A 23,380-nucleotide genomic window follows, 5' to 3' on the forward strand; every position below is an offset into this window, starting at 1 on the left:
GGGCCGTGGGAAGAAGGAGACGGAGGAAGAAGAGGGTGAGAGCAGTGCTGCAACAGCCAAGAAGAACACGAAGGGCCCCTCCAAGCTGATGATGGGGCTGGCAACCGACAAGAAGAAGAAAGGGGCCAAGGGTGCAGAGGCCAAGGACCAGCCCAAAGATTCTGTGGAAGCCAGTCCAGCCGAGGAGGAGGCGGCAGCGCCCCCGAAGGCCCGGGCAAAGCGGAGCCTCCGCAGCACCTCGAAACTCTTCATGGGCTTCAAGAACCTGGGGCTGCGCCGGCCCAAGAAGGGGCAGTTCAAGAACACATCCCGCTTCTTCTGGGGGCTGCATAAGCACAGCACCAAGAAGAGGAAGAAAAAGAAGAACAAGGCAGTGCTCAAGTCCACCTCCAACCTCATGATGCGCTTCAAGGAGGTGGGCAAGAAGAGGAAGGAGGAGGCCAAGGAGGAGGCCAAGAAGGAGTCACCATCAAGGCCATCCTTCCTGCTGCTGCGGCGGGGTGGGCAGGACCCTGAGGACGGCTCACTGCTCTTCCGCCGGCGCCCGGAAAGGAAATTCAAGCCCCGGGCACAGGTGCTGAGCAAGGCGGCCACCGCCACGGGCTGGCTGGCCAGGAAGGTGCTGTCCCGGCGTGGGCGGCTGGTGGGGGGCAGCCGGGCCACTGACACAGCCTGGCTGTCCCGTATCGGTGCCAAGAAGCTGCCGTTCCCTGCGGAAGATGAGATCCTCAGGCACAGGGCCAACATGAAGCGGATCCCTGGCGGTGTCGGGCTGCCGGCGCCCGGCACTCCGCGGCAGGGCAGCATGGTGAGGCGGCCGTCCCGGCGGCGCTCCCAGCGCGTCGAGCCACCAGGGCCGCCGGTGCCACCGGTGCCACGCTACGGCTGGGCCGAGGAGGAGAACAGAGCCTACGGCCGCCAGCGAGCCTATGGCAAGGAGGACGGAGCCTACGGTTCCCGCCGTGGCTATGCCAGGAAGGAAGATGGAGCCTACAGGCCCTGGAGTGGTCAGCCCAAGGACGAAGGTGGAGCCTACGGCCCTCACCACGGGTATGCTGAGGAGGATGGAGCCTACGGCCCGTGGCACGGCTACAGCGGGGAGGAGGATGGAGCCTACGGCCCCCGGCACAACTACTCTGAGGAGGAGGAAGGCTACATGCAGAGTCCAGCCTATCCAGCAGGATACGGCTTTGAGGATGCGGGACCGGCTCCCTACTCTGACTACCCTGGCTATGAGACGGAGGAGGAGTACGACTACTATGGGGGGTTTTGGGAGGATGGTGACCAGCCAGAGCACCCCTACAGTGATTCAGAGCTCGAGGACGAGGGACCGTTTGGTGGTGGGTCTCCCCTCGGCCTCTATGATCCATACAGCAGCGACCCAGAGTATGGTGAGGAAGCAGCGGGGCGCTTCGGCTACAGGGGGGACCCCTACGAGGACTTTGGGGAGCCCTTTGCCGGGGGGTACCCTGGGGGGGAGTACCCCGAGCATCGCATCCAGTACAGCGAGGGTGGGTGGGCACCACACACCCAATCCTCCTGCAACCCCTACGCCCTGGGCCTGGAGGAGATCACGGAGGGTGAGGAGCCCGAGGAGTGGGAAGAAGAGGAGGAAGAGGAGAAGGAGTATCCCTTTTCCATCCTGAGCGCCTCCTCGCTCCGGGGCATGCGGGAGACGCTCTCCTCCAAGCTCTCCCTCAACAGGAAATTCAGGCTCTTCCCCCGACCCCAGGTCAAGCTTTTCGGCAGGGACCGCTTGGACGTCCCCCTCCCGCCGTCCCCCCACCTTCCCGCCGCCCGTGACGAGGACGACTACGACGAGTACGAGCCGCCGCCGCCTCCGGCAGCCCCTGGCCCCGCGGCATCTCCGGCACGCTCTGTTTCGGCAGCGCGGGCGTGCGGGAGCCCCCTGGGGCAGTTCCTCCAGCGATCCCTCTCTATTCCTGCCAGCCGCCAGCCGCGAGGTGCCGGGGCATTTCGGGGGTCCCGCACGCCCCAGTTCTCCTTCAGGCGCTTCAGCCGCAGGCTGGCGGGGATGGAGAGCGCCGGTTTGGGGGGCCGGGACTCTTCCCCACCGGCCGGGCCCTGGGGGCAGCCCCCTGCCCGGGAGCCGGGGGCTGCGCGCCGGCCGTCGCTCCGTAACCCCTTCGCCAACCCCGGGCGCTCCTCTTCGCCGCCGCCCGTCCGCCCGCGCCCCGGTAGCACGCGGGGCGAGGGGCCGCGGCGCTCCCCCTCCCTCGGTGCCAGCCTCCGGCGCTTCGGCCCCGAGCCCCCCGCCCCGCCGCCGCCCGCTCCGCGCTCCCCGGGGCCGGGGGGGAGGCGCCTGGGGGGGCCCGCGGGCCCGGGGAGATCTCTGTCATCGCGCCGGAGCAGCCCCCCCGGGCTGCCGCTCCCCCAGGCCTGGCCCCGGCTTCCGGAACCCCCCACCAAGGCGGTGAAGCCGCTGCAGAGGACCCCCTTCCTGGCACCATCGTCCCGCCCCGGCAGCCGCCGCCTCGGCCCCCCCGGCCCCTCCTGGGACGAGGAGATGCCACCCTGGCGGGGTCCCTCCGGGGTGCCCCCTCCGTCCAGCCCCGCTCCCAGCACCCCCAAAAGTTTCATCCAGCGCATCGGGCAGCCCCTTGCCGGGATGGCCCCCCACTCCCCACCACCGAGGCCATCTGGTGTAGCGGGGGGCCGCAGCCTCTCCAAGGGGCGCTCCGTGGCGCAGTCCCTGGCTTCGCTGCTCGTAAAGAGCATAGCCCCCGGCAAAGCTCCCTCATCCTCACCACCCAGCCGCCTTCCCTCCACTCGCTCGCCCCCCATGCCCCGGCGCCCATCCCGGCGGGACGGGAGCACCCGCCGGTCTCCGAGCCCACCCTCGGGGCGCCGGGGCTGGGCGGACGTCGGGCGCCCCGTCCTCCCCTCCAATCCACGTGGCAACCGGAGCCCGTCACCGCCCCGTCGTGCCGCTTTCCCGCCACCCCACGGGCGAGCCCCCGGCTCTCCGGCCGTCTCCCGGCACGGCGTTCGTCCCCCGGGGCCGGCGGAGCCCCTGGACGGTGACGGGGCGGCCGCGGAGGAGGGCGCGGGGCGCTACGCGGTGGTGACGCCGCAGGTGCAGAGGTTGGGCTCCTTCCGGCGTGCATCCCGCATGTACAAGCAGCACTGGTCCACGCAGCACGTCGTGCGGGTGCGGGAGATGCCCGACGCCTGGACAGCCGAGCAGGGCCGCCCCCAGCAGCCCACCCAGCGCGGCCGGCGGTGGGCGGGCCAGTGGGGAGCCGACATCGCCCGGTACCTGTGCCAGCGCCCGCCGGCGGGCGGCTGGAGGGACAGGCACCCCTGGGCAGAGGGGTACCTGGGCAGCAAACAGCCCTGGCGCAGCAAGGTAACGCCCGCGGGGAGCCCCCTCGGGGGGGATGGAACCGGGGGTGAGCTGGCAGCTGGAACCCAGGGCAGGGTGGCTCTCCCAGGCACGCAGGCATCGGTGCAGAGGGGTTTGCACTGCCCAGGGTGGGGGCAAATGGCTGTGGGTGGTCTGGGTGCTGGCGGGGGTCCTCCCGTGGGGAGCAGGCTGCAAGAGGGGATCATCACCGGTTGTGTGTCCCCCCACGAGCGGCCCCTCTGGGGACACTTGATTCTGGCGTATGGAAATGCAGAGACCCGATCCGCGGGCGCAGGTGGCACGGTGACCCGGCGGGGTGTCCGCTTTCCTGCCCACCCCCTGGCCTGGTGCCAGCCAGGCTCCCGTGTGACACCTGTCCTGTGTCACCCCTGCACGTGGCCGGGGGGAGCAGCCGCAGCCCCCTTCCGTCACCTGCACTGAGGGTGATGCCCACACTGAGCAGGACCGGGATTCCCAGGAGCAGGTTTTACTGGGACCAGCCCCAAGGTGGCCTCAGTGGCCTCACGTTTCTGTGTTCCAGCACTGCTGCTCTCAGCTCACACACAATGCTCTTGCTGGAGGACTGGTTTGGGGCTGTGGGGTGTTTTCTTGGGATTCCTGCCATCGCTGACTGCGTGTCCCCTGGTGTGGGGTCACAGATGGTGTTTTGGGGGTGGTGGTGGTGGTGGCTGGCACATCCCTGCCATGATGGGGTGGTTGCTCCATGCAGATGCAGTCACTGTGCAGCCTGCCCATTGTGCGGTACCAGGAGCCACAGGAGGAGGACGGGCTGGAGGACATGACCCAGCTGGAGTGAGTGTCCCTGTCCCCTACGCTGTGACTCAGTGCTGTGGGGGACAATGAGGCTGCAGGCTCCCAACCCCATACCCCTGACCCTGCTATCCCACCCCATCTCATCCCAACATGGGCTCTGCTTCAACCTCCTGGGCCTGGAGATACTGAGGACACTCTGGGCACAGCAGAGTCCCTCTGTCACCTCCTCTGTCCCTCTGTCACCCCCTAATTCAGCCTCTGCTCCGTGCCAGGGACCTCCAGGAGGCTGCAGTGCTGAGCAACATCCGGACACGGTTCGAGCGCCAGCTCATCTACGTAAGCTTAGGGGACACAGCATCCCCCAAAGACTGTGGGGTGGGGTCTTTGGGGAGTCACCCCCCTCTGAGGGCTCGCAGCCCCACACTCTCCCTCTGGCAGACCTACATTGGCAGCATCCTGGTGTCGGTGAACCCCTACCGGCTCTACAACATCTACGGCAAGGAGCAGGTGCAGCAGTATGAAGGCAGAGCCCTGGGTGAAAACCCACCGTGAGTACCAGGCTGTCCCCAAACACCCTCTGGGGATGGAGTCACTGCCACCCTCCGTCCCCTGCACTCGGATCCCACAGCAGAGCTGGGGAATCCTGGGTCACTGAGTGCTGGAGAGGCTGTGTCTGTGCATGGGGATGCTCGGGGCACTTTGGAGGTCCCTGTGCTGGGCCAGCATGGCACTTCCCACCCTCTGCTTCTCCCCAGGCACCTCTTTGCCATTGCAAACGTCGCCTACTCCAAAGTGATGGATGCCAAACACAACCAGTGTATCGTCATCAGGTGGGACAAGGCTGTCCCCACACACAGCCCCTAATCAACACCACCTTAATTGCTGGGTTGCTGCCACCAGCCTGGCTCGGCCCCATTGGTTTGGGGAGGTTTGGGGTGGGCACCCCTTGCCTGACTGGTGATGGCCCCAGCCATGGCCCCGCTCTGTGTTTCAGTGGGGAGAGCGGCTCAGGGAAGACCGAAGCCACCAAGCTGATCCTGAGCTACCTGGCAGCCGTCAGCCAGAAACGCAGCGCTGCCCCACAGGTAGGGTGCTGCCCTGGGGACATCCCTGAGTCCCCCGTGTCCCCATTGTCTTCTCCCACCTCCATCCCTCTGTTCCATCCCTCCTCACGGCACTGCTGCTTTCTCCTTGTCCCAACGCTTCCACCTGGACCATGGCAGATAGAGGTACTGAGGGGACACCTGGGCTGGGATGGGTCAGGGGGACAGAGAATCATGGTGGCACCTTGGCCATGGCACCCCAGCAGCAGGGGAAAGGTGGGAGGGACAGCAAGAAATCAGTGCATGCACACAGATGGAGTCTTTGTGCTCTCTCACAGCCTCATTTAACCTGGCTTTGGTGCACACCTCAAATTTGGGCACCCATGGGTGTGTGCATGGAGCATGGGGTGGCAGGGAGGCTGGCAGGGTGTCAAAGGGGGGGCCCTAGCCTTGGAGATGCCCCGTGGTGTGTCGGGTGCCCAGGCTGATCCCCCCAGCTCTCCCTATCACCACGACAGATCCTGGAGGCGACCCCTCTGCTGGAATCCTTCGGCAATGCCAAAACCGTGAGGAATGACAATTCCAGCAGGTTTGGGAAATTTGTGGAAATCTTCCTGGAGGAGTAAGTAATACTGAGTAACCTGTGAGTGGCTACTCCCACCCCGTGTCCCCTGCTGCTCCAGGGGTGTCCAGCCCAACCCAGCCCCTTGTCCCTGGAAGAACACACCGGGATGTTTTTGGGACAAACCTGGTGTCAGAAAGGTGACAGCACCTGAGGACAGGTGACTGTCCCTGGGGTAAGGGCAGGGATGCTGCAACCTGGCTGGCACCTTTACCATTTCCAGTGCCCATCCCTGTCCTCCTATCCCATCCCATCCTCTCTTGGCCCCACAGGGAGTGCCTGATACCACAACCAGGTGCAGACACCTCTCTCTGCTTACCCATCCCTGGTGGGGGGAATCTGGGGAGCAGCACTGACCCCCCATTTTGTTGTGGGGCATTGGGACACAGGTGGGGCTGTTGGGGGGCCACAGCCCCTGCCCAGGCCGAGGTTGCCAGCCAGGTGCCCACTCTCCCCCTGCAGTGGCTTGATCTGCGGTGCCATAACCTCGCAGTACCTGCTGGAGAAGTCCCGGGTGGTCTTCCAGGTGTGTGGTGAGGGGGTGCTGAGCTCTGCCCCCCACTCTGCCCCCTCTGCCACCCCCTCCCCAGCTCTGCCCTCTGCTCTCCAGGCCAAGACTGAGCGCAACTACCACATCTTCTACGAGATGCTGGCAGGGCTGCCGTCCCAGCAGCGGCAGCGGTACTGCCTGCAGGGCGCTGAGACCTACTACTACCTGAACCAGGTAGCGTGTCCCTCCCTGGCCCCTCCACGGCCTGATTTTGGGGGGCTGGTGGGCTCCTGAGCCCTCAAGGTGTGGATGAGGATGCTCAGGGCAGGGTGACCCCCCATGCTGGGTGCTGACCCCCCGGGACCCACTGATGGAGCGAGGGGGTTGTGCCAGGGTGGGAATTGCGAGATTCCCGGCAAGGACGACGCTGAGGATTTCCGCCGGCTGCTCAACACCATGGAGGTGCTGAACTTCAGTGTGGATGAGCAGAACAGCATCTTCCGCATCCTCTCCTCCGTCCTCCACCTGGGCAACGTCTACTTTGAGAAATACGAGGTAGCCCAGGGGGAGCCAAGCTGTGCTCCTGGGGCGTGATTTGGGATGTGGCAAAGGGGGGATCAGCAGTGCCACGGTATCCCTGTGTCCCTCAGACTGACTGCCAGGAGGTCGCCACCGTGGTCAGCGCCACGGAGATCCGGACGGTGGCTGAGCTGCTGCAGGTGTCCCCTGAGGGCCTGCAGAAAGCCATCACCTTCAAGGTGACGGTGAGTGCAGGGGGGCATAGGCTGGGAGGGGTCTCTGGCCCCTGGGGACCACCTGGGCTGATGTTGCTGCAACCCCATCATGCCATTTCCCAACCAGGAAACGCAGAGGGAGAAGATTTTTACCCCTCTGACTGTTGAAAGCGCCGTGGATGCCAGGTAGAGGAAGGGGGCTGCACTGCAGGAGGGTGTGAGGGGGTCTGACCCCCAGGGATGGTGAAATGCCAGCTGGGAAAGGGGATGATCAGGTCTGCCTGTGTGGATGAGACTCTGTGGTGATGAAAACTGACGCTGTGGTGGGTGCTGGCTGTGGCAGTGGAGTACGCTAATGCTATCCCAGAGCTCCAGCGCTCTGCTCCTCTCTCCCCTTCCCAGGGATGCCATTGCCAAGACCCTCTACTCCCTGCTCTTCGGCTGGCTCACAGACCGCATCAACAAGCTGGTGTACCCGCGGCAGGAGGCCCTCTCCATCGCCATCCTGGACATCTATGGCTTCGAGGTGAGCAGGATTCACCCCACCTCCATCCTGGCTCAGTCCCAGCTCCATCCTCCCAGGCTCCATGGATCTTCCTTCTCGCAGGACCTCAGCTTCAACAGCTTTGAGCAGCTGTGCATCAACTACGCCAACGAGTATCTGCAGTTCTTCTTCAACAGGATTGTGTTCCAGGAGGAGCAGGTGGGGCTGGTGGGCAGTGCTGGGCTCTGCCCTGGTGCAGGGCACTGCTGTGGGGCTGGGGGCACAGAGCTGACCTGGTGCCTACCTTGCAGGAGGAGTATATCCGGGAGCAGATTGAGTGGAAAGAGATCCCCTTCAGCGACAACCAGCCCTGCATTGACCTCATCTCCCAAAAACCCTACGGCATCCTCCGGATCCTGGATGACCAGAGCTGCTTCCCCCAGGTGAGGAGCTGCCTGGTGATGAGGTGCAGCCAGCACTGGGAGGTCACTGTGGCTGAGGAATCACCATGGCCCAGGGCTGCTCTTCTCCTGGGCTGTCCAGGACAACCTGGGAAATCCCCCAGGTTTCTCCAGGCTGGATAAGCCCAAAGAATCATTGAAACATCATGGAATCACAGAATGGTTTGGATTGAAAAGGACTTTGGAGACCACCTAGCTCCAACCTGCTGCTGAATCTGCTGTGTGTGTCACTCCTGTGTCCCTTCCCAGGCCACTGACCACACGTTCCTCCAGAAGTGTCACTACCACCACGGGACAAACCCGCTCTACACGAAGCCCAAGATGCCGCTGCCCGAGTTCACCATCAAGCACTACGCAGGGAAGGTGACCTACCAGGTGTGTGACATTGGGATGTTAAGGCAGCTTAAAGAGGAGGTTCATCCTGCACCAAGGAGAGAAATGCATCTCTGGGGGTCTGGCTGGGGTCCTGGAGCTCCTTGCCTCACCCTGTCATCCTGCTGGGCTGCTCACCATGAGGTTTTGCTATTTGCCAGGTTCACAAGTTTTTGGATAAAAACTATGACCAGGTCCGTCAGGATGTGCTGGACCTGTTCATCAGCAGCAGGACCAAGGTAGGGCCCTGCCTGGCGCTGGATCTGCAGTGACACTGGGCACCAATAGCTCCCTTCCATACATCCCTTTCCATGTCCCCAAGCATGTCCCCAAGGCCGGTGAAGCCCAGGGGGACCAGAAGCAGAGGAAGTCTGATACATCCTCTGGGCTTTGACCCCTCAAGCATTTGGCACAAAAAGGCACATGGGCTGCCCTGTGCTCTGTATTATCCACATCCTCATCCCCATCCCTATCCAGGCAATCCAGCCACAATTAGGGCTGGCAAAAAAGGAACGGCCAGGCTGCAAAGAGGATGTGGGAGAGCTGCACCATCCTGGCCACCTTCCTCCTCTCTGACCTTTCCTGTCTCCCCAAGGTGGTGGCCAACCTCTTCTTCGGCCACGCCCAGGTGATGGCCCGGCAGAGGAGCCTCATCAGGAGGAGCAGCACCAGGACACGGCGGTACAAGGCTCCCACCGTGGCTGCACGGTTCCAGCAGTCGCTCCTGGAGCTAGTGGAGAGGATGGAGAGGTCAGGGTGGGCAGCAGGCTGTCCACTGGGCTGTTGGGAGCTGGACTTCTGCCCGAGGTGCCTGGGCTGGCTTTGTCCCCTGTTCCCTGTGGCTGACGGGGGTCTCTGTCACAGGTGCAACCCCTTCTTTGTGCGCTGCATCAAACCCAACAACAAGAAGGTGAGAGCTGCTGGTGCTGGTGCCTGTGCTACCTGTCCCACTGGCACTGGGAGTGTGTGGGCACACGGTAGGTGGGGATCTGCCCATGCAGTTGCTGATGTTTCTCCCCATCCCTGCCCCAGGAGCCAGGGCTCTTTGAGGCCGACGTGGTCAGGACCCAGCTGCGGTACTCAGGGATCCTGGAGACCATCCGCATCCGCAAGGAGGGCTACCCCATCCGCATCCCCTTCCTCGTCTTCATCGACAGGTGCCTGGGGCTGCAGGCTGGGCACTGCCATCCCAGCCAGGGGACACCACAGATTTTGTGGGTGTTTTGGGGGAATGTGTTTTGGCTGGGGTTCCCCCACAGTGGGAGCTGGGAACCCCTCATGTGAACACAAAGCTCTGGGAGAAGCTGCATCTCCAGGAGCAGTGTTTTTCACCACAGGGAGGGTGGGTGGTGGTGTCCTAGCGGGTCCTGTGTGGTGACAGTGTCATGGGCTCACCCAGGTACCGCTGCCTTGTTGATATGTGGTCCAATGTCATTCCCAACGGAGCCAACTGTGTGGAGATGCTGAGGAGCCTCTGCCCCGTTAACCCCAGCATGTACTACGTCGGTGTCACCAAGGTACTGTCCTGGGAGGGGGCTTGCCTCGGGTGGTGGCCAAGGTGGGGAGCTCATGGCCTCGCCCCTGCTCCCAGCTCTTCCTGAAGGAGCAGCTGTACCAGGCGCTGGAGAGCAAGCGATGCCGTGCCCATCACCTGGCCGCGCTCACGCTCCAGCGCTACGCTCGCACCTTCTTCATCAAGCGTCGCTTCCGCTCCCTCCGCCGCAAGATCGTCCTCCTGCAGAGCCGGGCGCGGGGATACCTGGCCAGGTCGGGGTCCCTGGGGGTGGCGGGTGGCCATGGGTGGGTGGCAGAGAGTGACGGGTGCCCTCCTGCAGGCAGCGGTACCGGCGCATGCGGCACACACTCATCAAGTTCAGGTCGCTGGTGCACATCTACGTGAACCGCCGGAGGTACCTCAAGGTGAGGTGGGGTCTGTCACATCCCAGGGGGTCCAGGGGGCCTGCTGCCACCCTCCTGCATGTGCAGTCTGGAGAGGACACAGTGGCATCCCCAGACTGTGAGCCCCCCCACATGCCACCCTACCACCTCCTCCGTGTCCCACTGGGTATGGGCAGTGCCTTTTCAGGGTGAAAACCCTGCTGATGTTGGGGAGGGGGCAATGGCAACCCAGGGTGCTGTGTTGCCATGGGGTCTCCCTTACTCGGGTGGGATTCAGTATGCTCTGCTTGCAGAGGAAGGAGGATGCTCGCCGGCGGGCTGAGGAGGAGAAGGAGAGGATGAAGCAGGTAAAGATGTGCAGCTCTGGTGGGAGCACATGGGCGATGCATGTGCAGCCCGTGTCGCTGTGCTGTCCTGCCCATCCCTGTGCTCCTGCCCGCGGCACCCGTGGCTGCTGGGGCAGGAACCAGCACGGCAAGCGTCCCATCCTTGTGCTGCGGCGGCAGGAGCTGACGCGGAGGGAGGTGGTGGATGTCACCCACCTGGAGATCCCGGCCGAGCTGATGGGGCTGCTGGAGGCCGCTGCAGGTGAGCGGGTCCCGCACCGCCATCGCTCCCAGCCCCTTGTTCCCCACCCGACGGCCGTGCTGTAGCTTCCCGCTGTGCTGCAGCCGCTCGGGAGGTGAACGCCGGCTGCGTGGTGCTGGTGCCGCCGCCGGCGCTGCAGCCCGACCCCCAGCTCACCCTCCCGCTCGACATCAACGACTACCCCATGGCCAAGTACGTGCGGGGCCACTTCCAGGTAAGGTGGGCGCCGCGGCCCGGCAGCGGGGAGCTTTTCCCGACGGGCAGACAGCTTTTGGGGAGTCCCTGGCACCCCGGTCGTGGTGGAGCAGTGAGGTTCAGGGTCCCCGTGGTGGCTCCCCGCACTGTCCCACCGGGCTCTGCCCTGACTCCCACCCCGGGGACGCCACAGGTAGCGAGAGAGGCTGGATCCGGGGTGGCTGTGGTGCTGTGGGGAGCTGGCTGCCACCTCCCTCCCTCCCCGTGGGTTCCTGTCGTCTCCAGAGGCCGGGGGGACCCTGCTGAGGTTATCGGAGAGAGACCCGCTGAGCCCTCCTGGACGCCCGACGCGGGGCGGATCCGGAACGCTGGGGCGGGAGACCAGGTCGCTTTGCTGCCGGACCCCGGCCCCACCCACCCGGCCTTTGCCCCATTCCTCTTCCTCGTCCCTCTTTTTGCCCTGTGTTTCCCAGTCCCCGGCATCCTGAATGACAGCACCGGGGCTGGATAAGGCTCTCAGCCTTGCCAAGGTGTTGCCATGGAACCGCAGAATGGTTTGGGTTGGGAGGGACTTAAAGACCATCCAGTTCCACCCCCTGCCATGGGCAGGGGCACCTTCCACTAGACCAGGTGGCTACAGGCCCTGTCCAACCTGGCCTTGGACGTTTCCAAGGATGGGGCAGCCACAGCTTTTCTGTGCAACGTGTGCCAGGGCCTCACCACCCATCTCTGGTGCTGCCAGCACAGCCTGAGCCCCTCCCTGCCCCACTCCCAGGACACTGCTGGCCTCATCCTTCACCCCAGCCCTTTGGCAGCCCCACAGGCTCCACCCAGCATCAACACCATGCTCAGCACCATGGGGCCAGCCCCTCGTGGCCTGAGGCTGTCCCCAGGTAGCCATGGGTGCGGGTGTCACCGCAGGAACCTGCATTTGGGATGCTGACGGCCCCACTGAAAGCCCCCCTCACCCGGCTGGATGAGGAGCTGTGCCACGAGGCTCTCAGCCTCTTCCAGCTGGTAGGTGGGATGGCACGGGGTCCATCACTGCAGTCCCCTGCACGTTCTGTGCCCGGGGTCAGAGGGAGGACCTGGCTGTCCCTGTGGCAGATCCTGCGGTTCATGGGGGACCCGGGGCTGGGCGGCCCTCAGGAGACCCTCTTTGGCAACTACATCGTGCAGAAGGGGCTGTCGGTGCCAGGGCTGCGGGACGAGCTCCTGGCACAAGCTGCCAACCAGGTGTGGAGGAACACCAACGTCAACAACGAGGAGCGGGGCTGGCTGCTGCTGGCCGCCTGCCTCAGCGCCTTCCCCCCGTCCGCCGCCTTCGACAAGTACCTGCTCAAGTGAGCTGGGCACGGGCTCTGGGGTGGGAATGGGCATGGCTGGGACCCTCCCTCAGGAACAGACTGGTGCTCATGCCTGGGAATGCTGCTGGGGCTTTTCAGGGCTCTCCTGGCACCTGTGGCTGAGGATGCTGCCTAGGCCCCAGCTGGTTCCTCCATGGTTGCTTGGGCCAGCCTGGCACACATGGCCAGGGAGTGCTCTGAGGTCCCTGCAGGATCCCTCTGGCCAAGCTGGCATATGTTCCCATGCCTCTCTAGGTTCCCCAGGGCCAGCCTGGCACATGTACCCAGGGATTCTGGCCAAGTCCCACTAGAGATGCTCTGAGGTCCCTCCAAGATGCCCTGGGCCAGCCTGGCACATGTGCCCAGGATGCTGCCGAGATCCTTCCAGGGATGCTCTTAATCCCTCTGTATAGCAGAAACAGGTGATCCCCCAGCTGGAGAATAATGTGCTCTGACTCCAATGATTCAGAAAGATGAACAATTGCTTTATTAAGCTATACTATATTACACTAATACTATTCTAAAACTATACTAAAGAGATACTGTACTAAAGAATAGTAAAGAAAAACCCGTGATTGTCTCCAGACAGTCACGACACACATGGATCCAATTGGTCAAGGAATCAAAACAGCCTTCACTGGTGCCCAATTAACAAATCACTTTGGGTAAACAATCTTTATAACACATTCCACATGTGCCAAAAAACATAGTGAATAGAGGTAAGAATTGTTTTCTCTTCTCTGAGCTTTCTTTGCCTTCCCCGGGAAAAATCCTTGGGAAAGTTGTGCCTGCTGCTCTCTGTGAAGAGAGCTGTGTCCCCTGTGCCAACCTGGCACACGTGATCCTCCTGCAGCAGCCTCCCCTCCCCTCAGGTTTGTGTCTGACTATGCCTTCGCTGGCTACAAGCCGGTGTGCCAGCGCAAGCTGATGCACGCCATGGCGCGCTCCCAGCTGGGCGCCGCGGCCGCCCGCACCTTCCCCCCGTCCCTGCTGGAGTGGACGGCGAACCGGCAGCAGGCCAGCATGGCCCTGGACCTGCACTGCTTCAACGGTGAGGGCAGCGTGCTGCTGGGCATGGAGCTGGTCAGGGTTGGTCCCAGTGTGACTGCCCTCACGGGCAGGGGGGACTGGTGGCACCTGCTCACTGTCCATCCCTCCCCAGGTGACCAATTCTCCTGCCCCATCCACTCCTGGAGCACAGGCGAGGACCTGGCAGGGGATGTCCTGAAGCTCAGGTATGTGCTGGCTTGGCACCTACCCACCCCATGGGTCACAGTGTTACCTGGGGCCGCCTTTGGTGTCCCCAGGATCTGGGAGCCTGAATGCCCAGCTGATGGGCAGGGTGTCTCTGTGGAGCCTGTGCCCATCCCCTGTGTCTGGCTGTTGGCAGAGGGCTGGCAGAGGGCTGGCGTGGCTGGTCTGTGGCTATGAAGGCGGGTGCCCAGTGGGCTGAACTGGCTGGACATGACTACGTCCTGGACCTTGTCTCTGACCTGGAGCTGCTGCGGGGCTTCCCCAGACAGAAATCCTGCTTCCTCATCGCATGGGATGGCACCGAAAGCCACAGCAGGGACAGCCGGCCGTAGGTACCCGGGCAGGGATGGTGCCCCACTGTGGGGCTGGGGGGGAACCCTGGCACCGGGCTGGATGGGTGCCAGGGGTGGGTGGGCTCCTGAGGGGAAACCTGGCACCCACTGGGTGCTCAATGAGTGCGTCCTCCCTCTCTGCAGGGTGCTGGGACACGGATTTGATTTGGATGAAGTGCCTCCTCCCCCACCTGTGAAAGCCCCCACACTGCCTTCCATGGACGCATATCACCCCCATGGTAGGGCATCGTTCCCCCCAGCTCTTGTGCCCCAGTATTGTGACAAAGCCCTGCCATGTATTTTTCATGCCTTGTCCCCTCTCAGATGGGGAATTTGGGGAGCCACGCAGCCAGAAGGGTCTGGACCGGTACCTGGACAGTCTCTTTGACCCCGTGCTCTCCTACGGCAATGGGGTGAGAGGGGTGTCCCCCTGCCCGAGGCATTTTGGGTGCATGTGGCCTGGCCACTGTGCACTGACACCTGTCCCCCAGGAGCTGGAGAAGCCATCCATCCTCTCGCAGAGGCTGAAGGGAGGAGGTGGTGTGGGAGGAGGGAACAGTGGCACTGATGCCACCCGGAGCGAGCCTCCCGTGGCTGCAGAGACACATCAGCCGAGGGGTGAGTGCCTCCAGCACTCCCACATCCACAGCCAGCCTCCTGCCTCAGTTTCCCGGGTGTAGGGAACATCCCTGCACCCAGGGCCTCACAGTTCTGACTGAGCTCTCCTCTTTGCTGTCACAGGCACAGAGCCAGACCTGTCCCCACAGCACCGGGCAGATGCCAAACAGCCACCCGGAGCCTCGGTCAGTACACAGGGCTGGGAGGGGTCAAGCTCCTTCTCTGCTTCAGGGGCAGCCTCTGGAGAGGGGAGCAGCCGGAGGTGCCAGGTGTTGATAGCATCATGTCCCCTGCAGGGCAGAGTGACAGAGGGGATGCCAGCCCATGTCCCCCAGCCCCGGCCCTACTCCCAGAAAGCCGGTAAGGGGTCTGGGTGCATCGGGGTGGCCACAGGGGCTCGTGGCACTGAGCCAGGGCCCCTGAGCCGTGTGCTTGGCTCCGCAGCAGCCGTGGGCCGGCGGTGGCCGGGAGAGCCGGTGCGGCATTCCCGGCTCAACTCAGAGCACTTCCCGCGGCCCACGCACGACATCCGCAACATCATCCGGCAGTGCCAGCCCGCCCCGCGCAGCTCCCAGCCCCACAGGTGCACGCCTGGTCCCCAGCCACGCCTCAGGCTTCTCCTGCCCAGGGCTGCATGGGCTGGTCCTGATGCTGGGGTGTAGGGAATAACGGGGTGTAGGGACTGATGGGATGTAGGGAATGCCGGGGTGCAGGGGATGATGGGGTGCCCCAAGCGATGGGGCTGCAGGTGGTGTCAGGTACAAGGAATGCTGGGGTTCAGGTGATGTGGGATTTTGTCCTGGCAGCAAGCTCTTTGGGAAGAAGCTGGACCCCCATGAGGAAGCCATGCAGATCCTGAAGGAGCAGCTCTCAGCAGCCCGAGTGCCATCAGCTGTGGTAGGGATGTGGCCATCCCCATGTCCCCCTGACGAGGCTGGGGTGTCACTGGCACTGCCCACAGCTCCTCTGTGCCTCACAGGGGCCCAAGGAGGTGGTGGCTGCAGTGAAGCCAGTACCAAGTGCCAGGTACCAGCTGCGAGCACCCACAGGACGTCCTGCAGCCACACAGCCCCCAGGTATTGCTGGGCAGATCTGTGGCATTGGGGGGTCCACGGTGGAGTGAGGCACTTCACCCTCCCCATGGCACAGCTGATGCCTGGTGGGATAACTGCTGTGTCCAGCTCAGCCAGAGGGCTGCTCCCTGTGCCTCAGTTTCCCCAGGTGGAGGCAGCTGTTGGTGGTTCCCCCCAGGGATTGCAAGGCTTTCTGTCCCTTTGCAGTCTTTGTCTCCCGGGAGCTCCCGTCCGAGGCGCAGCAGGTCCAGACCCAGCTGCACCGCAGCTGCAGCGAGGACTTCTACACCTACCACAACGTGCCCTGGAAAATATTCATCCGGAAGGAGGTACAGATGGTGGGGACACTTGGGGACACGTTGGTGCCAAGGCCCTACCAGGATAACAGGGTTTACACCAAGGCCTGGTCTCTCTCCTGGCAGGTTTTCTATCCCAAGGACAACATCAACAACCCACTGCTGCTCGACCTCATCTTCCGGCAGGTGAGGCTCTGAGCTGGCCCCACAGCCCCCCGAGGGTTCCCTGGGAGCTGGGGTACTCCCCAGTGGGGTGTTGGTTTACTCATCCCACTGTGCCCATCCTGCCTTCCCCTGCTGAGCTGCATGGAGGAGCAGGGGCTGTTGCACGCTGGGGCTGGGGGGATTTTTGCTCCTCCCCACACAAGCCCACTGCTCCTCACCCCCTTTCCCAGATTTTCAATGATGTGCTGTCTGACACCTGCATCCGGATCAGCCACGAGGAGAGGCTCCGCCTGAAATCCCTCTTTGGTAACCCTGTGTCCTGCTACTCCCTGCCTGGGGGCTCACACCAGCCACTCTTGATCCTGTCCTCTTCTCCTGGGTATCCATCCCCAAGCCAGGACTGGCTCTGCTTAACCCTGGGTAGTTTTGCCTCAAAAAGCAACGACCCCCCCCCCTGTAATTTTGTGCCCCACAATATCACAAATTGTGTCAGGTCTTAGCCAGCTGCTTGGGGAACACACATCTGTCTCTGCAGCACAGTCCTGCCAGGCATGGGAAGGGCACAAGCATCCCTGCTTTTGTTGGGAACTCTGTCCACATCCTCTCCAGGCAGGGGGAGCTCACGGGAGGTATTTTCCCCTCCCCACAGCGGAAAACAAGCTGGACTCCTTCAGCCCCGTGGCCACCGAGAGTGTCAAGAGGGAGATCGTTGCCGCGGCGCGGGATGGCTGCGAGGTGTACTTCTCCCGCCTCTTCCCTGCCACGGTGAGGGCCCAGCTGTGGTCAGCATGGATCCACAGTGTTGCTGTGACCTTGGCTGAGGTGCTGTCCTGGCCCCCAGGGCAGCGTGGGGACAGGTGTGCAGATCCTGGCCGTGTCCCACACTGGCATCAAGCTGCTGCGGGTGGTGAAGGGCACCAATGTCCCCGGGGAGCAGCTGCGGGTGCTGCGGGCCTACAGGTAGGGGTGGCCAGGGTGGGGTGGGTGCTGTGGGTGGCACAGATGCCAGGTGTTTCAGCCTCCCCTTGCCCTGCCCCAGCTACCCCGACGTGCTCTTCGTGACCACCCCATCCAGGAACATGCTGGAGTTCAACCTGCGTGGCGAGAAGCTCATCCTCTTCTCCCCCAAAGCCCCCCAGGTCAAGGTCATGGTCGACCACTTCATCACAGAGCTCAGGAAGGTGGGGGGTGCCCTGGGGCCAGGGTGGGTTTGTCCTGGGGGTCAGACCCTGCCTGTGTGCCTGTGTTTGGGAGGTTGGGGTGGGCAGAGGAGGGCATCCTGCAAATGGGACCGTGCCTGGATTTGGGGGAATGGTCCTGAGGCTGTGGAGCCTTGAAGTCCCTGTGCTGGGTGGGGTGTGGGTGTCCCTATGTGCATGGGCTGTGCCAGACCCCCTGTGCCCAGGACTCCCAGTATGTGGTGGCCGTGAGGAACTACAGCCCACAGGACAGGGGCCAGCTCAGCTTCCACAAAGGGGACATCATCCACCTGCAGTCCCTGGAGCACCCTGAGAGAGGTGAGGGACTCCCAAAGCCCTCCATGCCAAAATGCCTTTGTTGGGGTCACAGGGGCAGCAGACTGATGGCTAGCCCTGCCCTGGAGTGGCTGTGTGCTTGCCTGGCATCCTGTGACACCCCATGTCCCCATGGTGTCCCCATGGTGTCCCTGCAGACCACTACTATGGCTGCGTGGTCCGCAAGAAGGTGATGTACCTGGAGGAGCTGAAGACAGGCACCCAGGATTTCGGTGGGTGTCACTCTGTCCCTGTGTGTGTCCCTGAGCTGTGTCCCCCTCCTGGGTCTGGGGCATGGGGCAGGGTCCTGCCTCTGTCACCCCTCAGCAGGATGGTTTGGGGTCTTTTTGATACTGACCTGATGCAGAGAGATGCTCCCCTGCAGGTCCCACCCTGGTGCCACCCATGTCCCTCAGGTGACAGGCTTTGTGGCCCCTGGTCTATACCTTTCCCTTGAGTGATGCCAAACTGCAGCTGCTTCCAGCCAAAACCCATGGCCAGATCCCTGAAAAGGGCTGGGGATGCAGAGACAGGAGGGAACAGGCAGAGAATTTTAGGGGTGATCCCATGGCTGCCAGCCTGGGGCCATCCCCACCATCTGTCTGGCACAGGGTGGAAGTTTGGGGCCATCCATGGCAGGTCAGGGCTCTTCCCTGCCGAGTACGTCCAGCCCGTGGCGGCGCCCGACTTCGTCCACCTGCCTGCAGAGAGGAAGGAGGAGCCCAGGGACAAGCAGGGCAAGGTGGCAGCGTCAGCAGCCGTGGCTGTGGCCGTGGCCTCCACTGCTGCTGCCCAGGAGCTGGACCGCAAAACCGAGGTGGGTCCTTGTCACAGACGTATTTCCTGAAAAATCCTTTCGCTAGGATCTTTTCTCCTGAGAAGCTGGGAAGCTTCAGCTTCTCCATGTTTTCCTACTTTGGAATGTGATTTGGAGAATTGTTTACCCAGCAGGGGAATTGTTTTTAATTAATGACCAATCATAGGTCCAGCTGTGTCGAGGCTGTGAGCAGTCACAAGATTTTATTGTTCATTCCTTTCTAGCTTTCTGATGTCTCCTTTCTCTTTCTTTAGCATAGCTTTAGTATATAATTCTCCTTTAATATAATATTTATAAAATAATAAATCAGCCTTCTGAAACATGGAGTCAATTCTCATCTCTCACCTCATCCTTGGGACCCTCAAGCACCGCCACAGGTCCTGGCCTGGGGCTGTCCCCAGTGCTGGCTGTGCCTGGTGCCCACTGCCCCATTCCACAGGTGTCCCCAGCCAGTGCCACCTTTGTGGAGGATCCGGAAGGAGATGGTGACGAGCAGCTCAGGGATGTCACCAGCGCCTGCCCCATGCTGGCCTTTGCCCAGCGGCATTTCCGTGCAGCACGACGTGGGACCACGTGAGTGTCAGAGGTGGGACAGGGGCGTGCCATGGTGGGGACACCTGTGCTCACCTGCTCCCTTGTCCCTCTGCCAGGGACTCCCGTGGGATGAAGGTGCCAAGTGTGCTGGAGATGCTGACGTTCACCAAGGTATGGGGAAGTGGAGTTCTGGGGTGCCCTTGTCCTGCTGTCACCTGCAGCTCCCTTTGAGGTCCCAGCAGGGTCCCAGAGCTGGCCCTCTCCCCCTGCTCCAGATTCCCATTCAGGAGTCACTCATTGAGTTTGTGGATGGTGGCCTCAACAAACTGGCTGCTGAAGCTTTCCAAGGTAGGCAGGGGCATGAGTGTCCTGTCCCCCTGTCCCTCAGCCATCCCCAGCCCTGTCCTTGGATAAGGGTGGGGCTGGACTGGAATGGGCAGAGGGGGTGTCCTAGGGGAGTTTGGTTCTGGTCCCACTGCTCCATGTGCCCACCCAGGAGAGCACATCCCTGGGGAAGGGACATGCTGACCAGTGTCACTGTGTGGCTTTGTTGTCCCCAGCTGTGATGAAGTTCATGGGTGACCACCCTCTACGGGGGCAGACAGAGCTGGACATCGTCTGCACCATCCTCAAGGTAAATCCACCACTGGGGCGCTGAGTCCTGGGGGTGGCCTGGGCAGGGGGTGGCAGAGAGGTGGCAGCTGTGCCTGTCCCCAGCTGTGTGCAGAGCACGAGGTCCTGCGGGATGAGGTGTACTGCCAGATCATCAAGCAGATCACCAACAACACCAGCTCCAAGCCGTGAGTCCCTCCACCCATGTGGGACAGCAGAGGCTGGCACTGAGACGCTTGTACCCTGGCCAGGCCAGCTGCTCCAGCCTGGGGGGACACCTGGGGACCTCATCCTTGCAGAGGGCTGTGCTGCTCCCCAGAGTGGTGGGTGCCACTGTGGGCACCCTCGCCCTGGTTAGGGGATCAGCCCTGGCTGTTCCCACAGGGACAGCTGCCAGAGGGGCTGGAGGCTGCTCTACATCCTCGCTGCCTACTACAAGTGCTCTGAGGTGCTCCGGCCTTTCCTCCTGGCCTTCCTGCAGGATGCCAGCAGGCACCCGGAGCTGCCTTTCCACGGTAGGGGCAGTGCACACCCCCGGGTGCTGGGGGGGCAGTGGGGAAGGACACCCCATGTGTCACAGAGCTCAGGAGGAGCTCCAACAGAGCCAGCATGGCAGCTCAGCCTCATCCTTCATCCCGGTCCCTGCTCCTGCCAGGCATCGCCAAAGCCTGCGAGCAAAACCTGAGGAAAACCCTGCAGTTTGGTGGGCGCAGCCTCTTCCCCAGCAGCATGGAGCTCAAGGCCATGGTGGTGAGTCTAGGGGCTTGTGGGGTGGAACAGGGCTGGTGTCAGCTTGAGACCCACCTCAGAAGTTCTGGGTACCAACATGGGGTTTGGTTCTCCTTGTGGACTTGGGATCTCCCTCAGATACCACCCTGGAACGGAGCTGATCCTTTTTGGGCATCTTCCCAAGACAGCACAGCCCTTCTCAGGGTCTGCTCTTCACCACTTTGGGGGTACCCTGAGCCTTCAGGGGTCCCCAGTGGGGATGGAGCTCTGTGGACATGAAGTGAGGGCATGATGGTTCAGCTGGACAGGATGGGCAAGAGACAGGATGATCCCGATGGGATGGTTCCTTAGGGATAGCTGCAGGATTTGGGGTGTCCTGTGGGTTCTTGCTGTGTGAAGGGGCCCCCTGCACCCCAACGTGTCCTCCCATGCAGGCTGGACGCAGCGCCAAGCGCCAGCTCTTCCTCCTGCCCGGTGGCATCGAGAGGCACCTCAAGATCAGGACGTGCTCGGTGAGCCAGAGGGGACAGGAGTCTCAGTGCACCCCAAGATTATGGTGACACCTCAGCTGTGGGCACCCAGAGGGGGTGGATGTGGGGGGCTGCACCTTTTGGCTGTCCCTGCTGTGGGACTTCATCCCCAGGGAAAAGCAGATCATCACTGGGATGAGCCTCAGTGCAGGACAAGTTGGTGGCCCAGAGCACAACAGGGGGACGTGGCAGTGTCCCAGCCACCTGTCCCTGTGCCCAGGTGGCTCTGGATGTGATCGAGGAGCTGTGCTGTGAGATGGGGCTGCAGAACCCAGAGGCTCTGGAGGAATACATCCTCTTTGTGGTCACTGACAGAGGTGAGGAGCTGGCAGGGGTGGGACAGACGGGACAGGACAAACCAGGGCAGGACAGCCATGTGGGTGGTGTGGTGGCCACACTCAGACTCCTGGGTGGCACAGGGCAGAGCGTGCGGCCACTGACCCGCCGGGAATACGTCCTGGACGTGGCTGCCGAGACGGAGCTGCGGGACAGCAGCTACACCTTCTGGTGCCGCCGCGTGGTCTGGAGCCAGCCCCTCAAGTTCGACAACGAGCTCTATGTCACCGTCCACTACAACCAGGTCGGGCCACCCCATCAGCCTCCCCCAGGGCCACCTCCCTGTCTCCCTCAGAGCGTGCCCTGTCCCCAAGCTGTGTCCCTGTGCTCTGTCCCTCTCCCAGGTGCTCCCTGACTACCTCAAGGGGCTGTTCACCGTCCTGCCGCCGGCGAGGCCGGGAGAGCAGCACTTCCCGCACGTGGCCAAGCTGGCCGCCCTCCAGCACCGAGCCAAGGACCGCCACCACCTCCCCACGGCGTACGGAGGGGACAGGGCACCTGGAGGGGGGGAAACACGTGGCCCGTGGGATTGGGGACCCACTGGCCAGCGCTGGCCCTGACCTCGGGCTCCCCACAGGCGGGAGATGCAGGACTACGTCCCCCCGCAGCTCTTCCGCCTGCTGAAGCCGCAGTCCTGGCTGCAGATGGTGACCCAGCACGTGCAGCAAGCCCAGGCACTCAGCGCCCACCAGGCCAGGGCACAGTTCCTGGGTGAGGGGACAGCGACAGGGAGAAGATGCAATGCTAATGAGAATGTAATGCTGCTGGGGGTGTGAAGCTGCCTAGAGGGTGATGATGATGGGGATGGAATGCTAGTTGTCCCTGCACAGAGCTTAGGGTGCTGCACATGGAGGGCAGGATGGTTTGACAGGGACACCCATTTTTTTCCCTTGGCTGCTCCTGGTTGCCACCCTGGGGACTGGGCAGATGGGGGTGGCAGTGGGCACTGAGACCCCATCCTCTGCTCTGCAGGGCTGCTGAGCGCCTACCCCATGTTTGGCTCGTCCTTCTTCTACATCCAGAGCTGCAGCAACAACGCCATCGTTTCGCCCTGTATCCTGGCCGTCAACCAGAACGGCCTCAACTTCCTCAGCAAGGAGACCCACGTAGGTGTGGGGCCGTGTGGGACCCATGGAATCATGGAATGGCTGGGGTTGGAACAAACCTTAAAGCCCATCCAGTTCCACCTGCTGGCCATGGGCAGGGACACCTTCCACTAGACCAGTTTGCTCCAAGCTGAGGTCCCTGGTCCCCTTAGAGGGGTCCCCAGGGCACACGGGCCACCCCCCTGTCCCCCTCCCAGGAGCTCATGGCCAAGTTCTCGCTGAATGAGATCCAGTCCACACGGACGCAGCGCCCGACAGCCGGATCCAGCTCTCCCTACGTGGAGATCACTCTGGGAGACCTCCTGGCCCAGGGCATCACCCAGCTGCAGCTGGAGCAGGTCGGGGACACTTGGGGACATCGGGGGCCCCTGCTGGGGCTCTCACAGTGGTGGCACGGCCACTGCCCATCGGTGTGTCCCTCTGCAGGGCCTGGAGCTGTGCCGTGTGGTGGCTGCACACATGGAGAGGCTGCTGGGTGCCCGGGAGAAGAGGCTGACGCTGCCGCCCAGCGAGATCACCCTGCTCTGAGCCCACCACGGCCCGGACCCCCGGCACCCCGGACCCCCGGCAGGGGGGACAGAGGGTGCAGTGACCATGGGGTGTTCCCAGCTTGGCCAGTGGCCGCTGTCCCCCTGTCACCACCCCGCTGTTGTTCTGGGGTTTTATACACGCCTGGCAGCCTGACATGACTCGGTGTCCGTGGTTTTGTGTTGCGCTCGCTGCTGCAGGGCGGATGCTGCCCCGCGTGTCTGATTCCCCATCGACCCCATGTGTTTCCTATTCCCGTGCCTCAGTTTCCCCGTGCCCCCACCTTAGTCACTCCCGCCCGCCTGTCGCGCTCTTCGCGTCCGCCAGAGGGCGCCAACGCCGCGCGCCCGCCGCCACCTCCGCGCCCCCTCTCTCCCCGCCGCCGCGCGCGCGCTCCAACCGCCCAATCAGCCGCCAGCCCGCGGCGCTCGCGGCCGCCCTCCGACCAATCAGCGCCGAGGGGAGCGAGGCTACCGCTGCCGGTAAACGGCGCCGGTGGGCGGGGCCGGGTCGCGCGCTCTGGCCGTACGCGCGCGAGAGGGGCGGGGCCGGGGGCGGTGG

The 23,380-nt window shown here is 63.1% G+C and overlaps 1 protein-coding gene across 1 annotated transcript; it reads left to right on the forward strand.

Annotated features, from left to right (window-relative positions):
- The first annotated feature begins 223 nt into the window (after positions 1-223).
- Positions 224-23,071, forward strand: MYO15A (myosin XVA). The gene is made up of 64 exons (XM_050980061.1): positions 224-3,370; positions 4,098-4,180; positions 4,414-4,477; positions 4,580-4,689; positions 4,897-4,971; positions 5,136-5,226; positions 5,365-5,370; positions 5,703-5,806; positions 6,269-6,332; positions 6,417-6,530; positions 6,690-6,851; positions 6,947-7,060; positions 7,158-7,216; positions 7,433-7,556; positions 7,638-7,733; positions 7,826-7,957; positions 8,225-8,350; positions 8,509-8,586; positions 8,943-9,097; positions 9,212-9,257; positions 9,380-9,504; positions 9,747-9,864; positions 9,939-10,114; positions 10,183-10,267; positions 10,540-10,593; positions 10,753-10,834; positions 10,918-11,048; positions 11,951-12,046; positions 12,137-12,372; positions 13,248-13,426; positions 13,538-13,610; positions 13,766-13,957; positions 14,106-14,200; positions 14,286-14,374; positions 14,453-14,579; positions 14,703-14,764; positions 14,876-14,939; positions 15,024-15,162; positions 15,386-15,476; positions 15,559-15,655; positions 15,860-15,981; positions 16,075-16,134; positions 16,344-16,419; positions 16,763-16,878; positions 16,955-17,073; positions 17,153-17,294; positions 17,519-17,630; positions 17,786-17,860; positions 18,239-18,444; positions 18,884-19,017; positions 19,095-19,149; positions 19,254-19,326; positions 19,539-19,612; positions 19,696-19,778; positions 19,975-20,105; positions 20,246-20,340; positions 20,754-20,831; positions 21,070-21,166; positions 21,269-21,429; positions 21,530-21,663; positions 21,763-21,896; positions 22,158-22,291; positions 22,489-22,629; positions 22,718-23,071. The coding sequence occupies exons 1-64, from the start codon at positions 251-253 to the stop codon at positions 22,817-22,819; spliced, it is 9,888 nt and encodes a 3,295-aa protein (XP_050836018.1). The 5' UTR covers positions 224-250; the 3' UTR covers positions 22,820-23,071.
- Positions 23,072-23,380: the final 309 nt, after the last annotated feature.

The sequence above is a fragment of the Serinus canaria genome, chromosome 14 (assembly GCF_022539315.1).
Source record: "Serinus canaria isolate serCan28SL12 chromosome 14, serCan2020, whole genome shotgun sequence".
NCBI lineage: Eukaryota > Metazoa > Chordata > Aves > Passeriformes > Fringillidae > Serinus > Serinus canaria.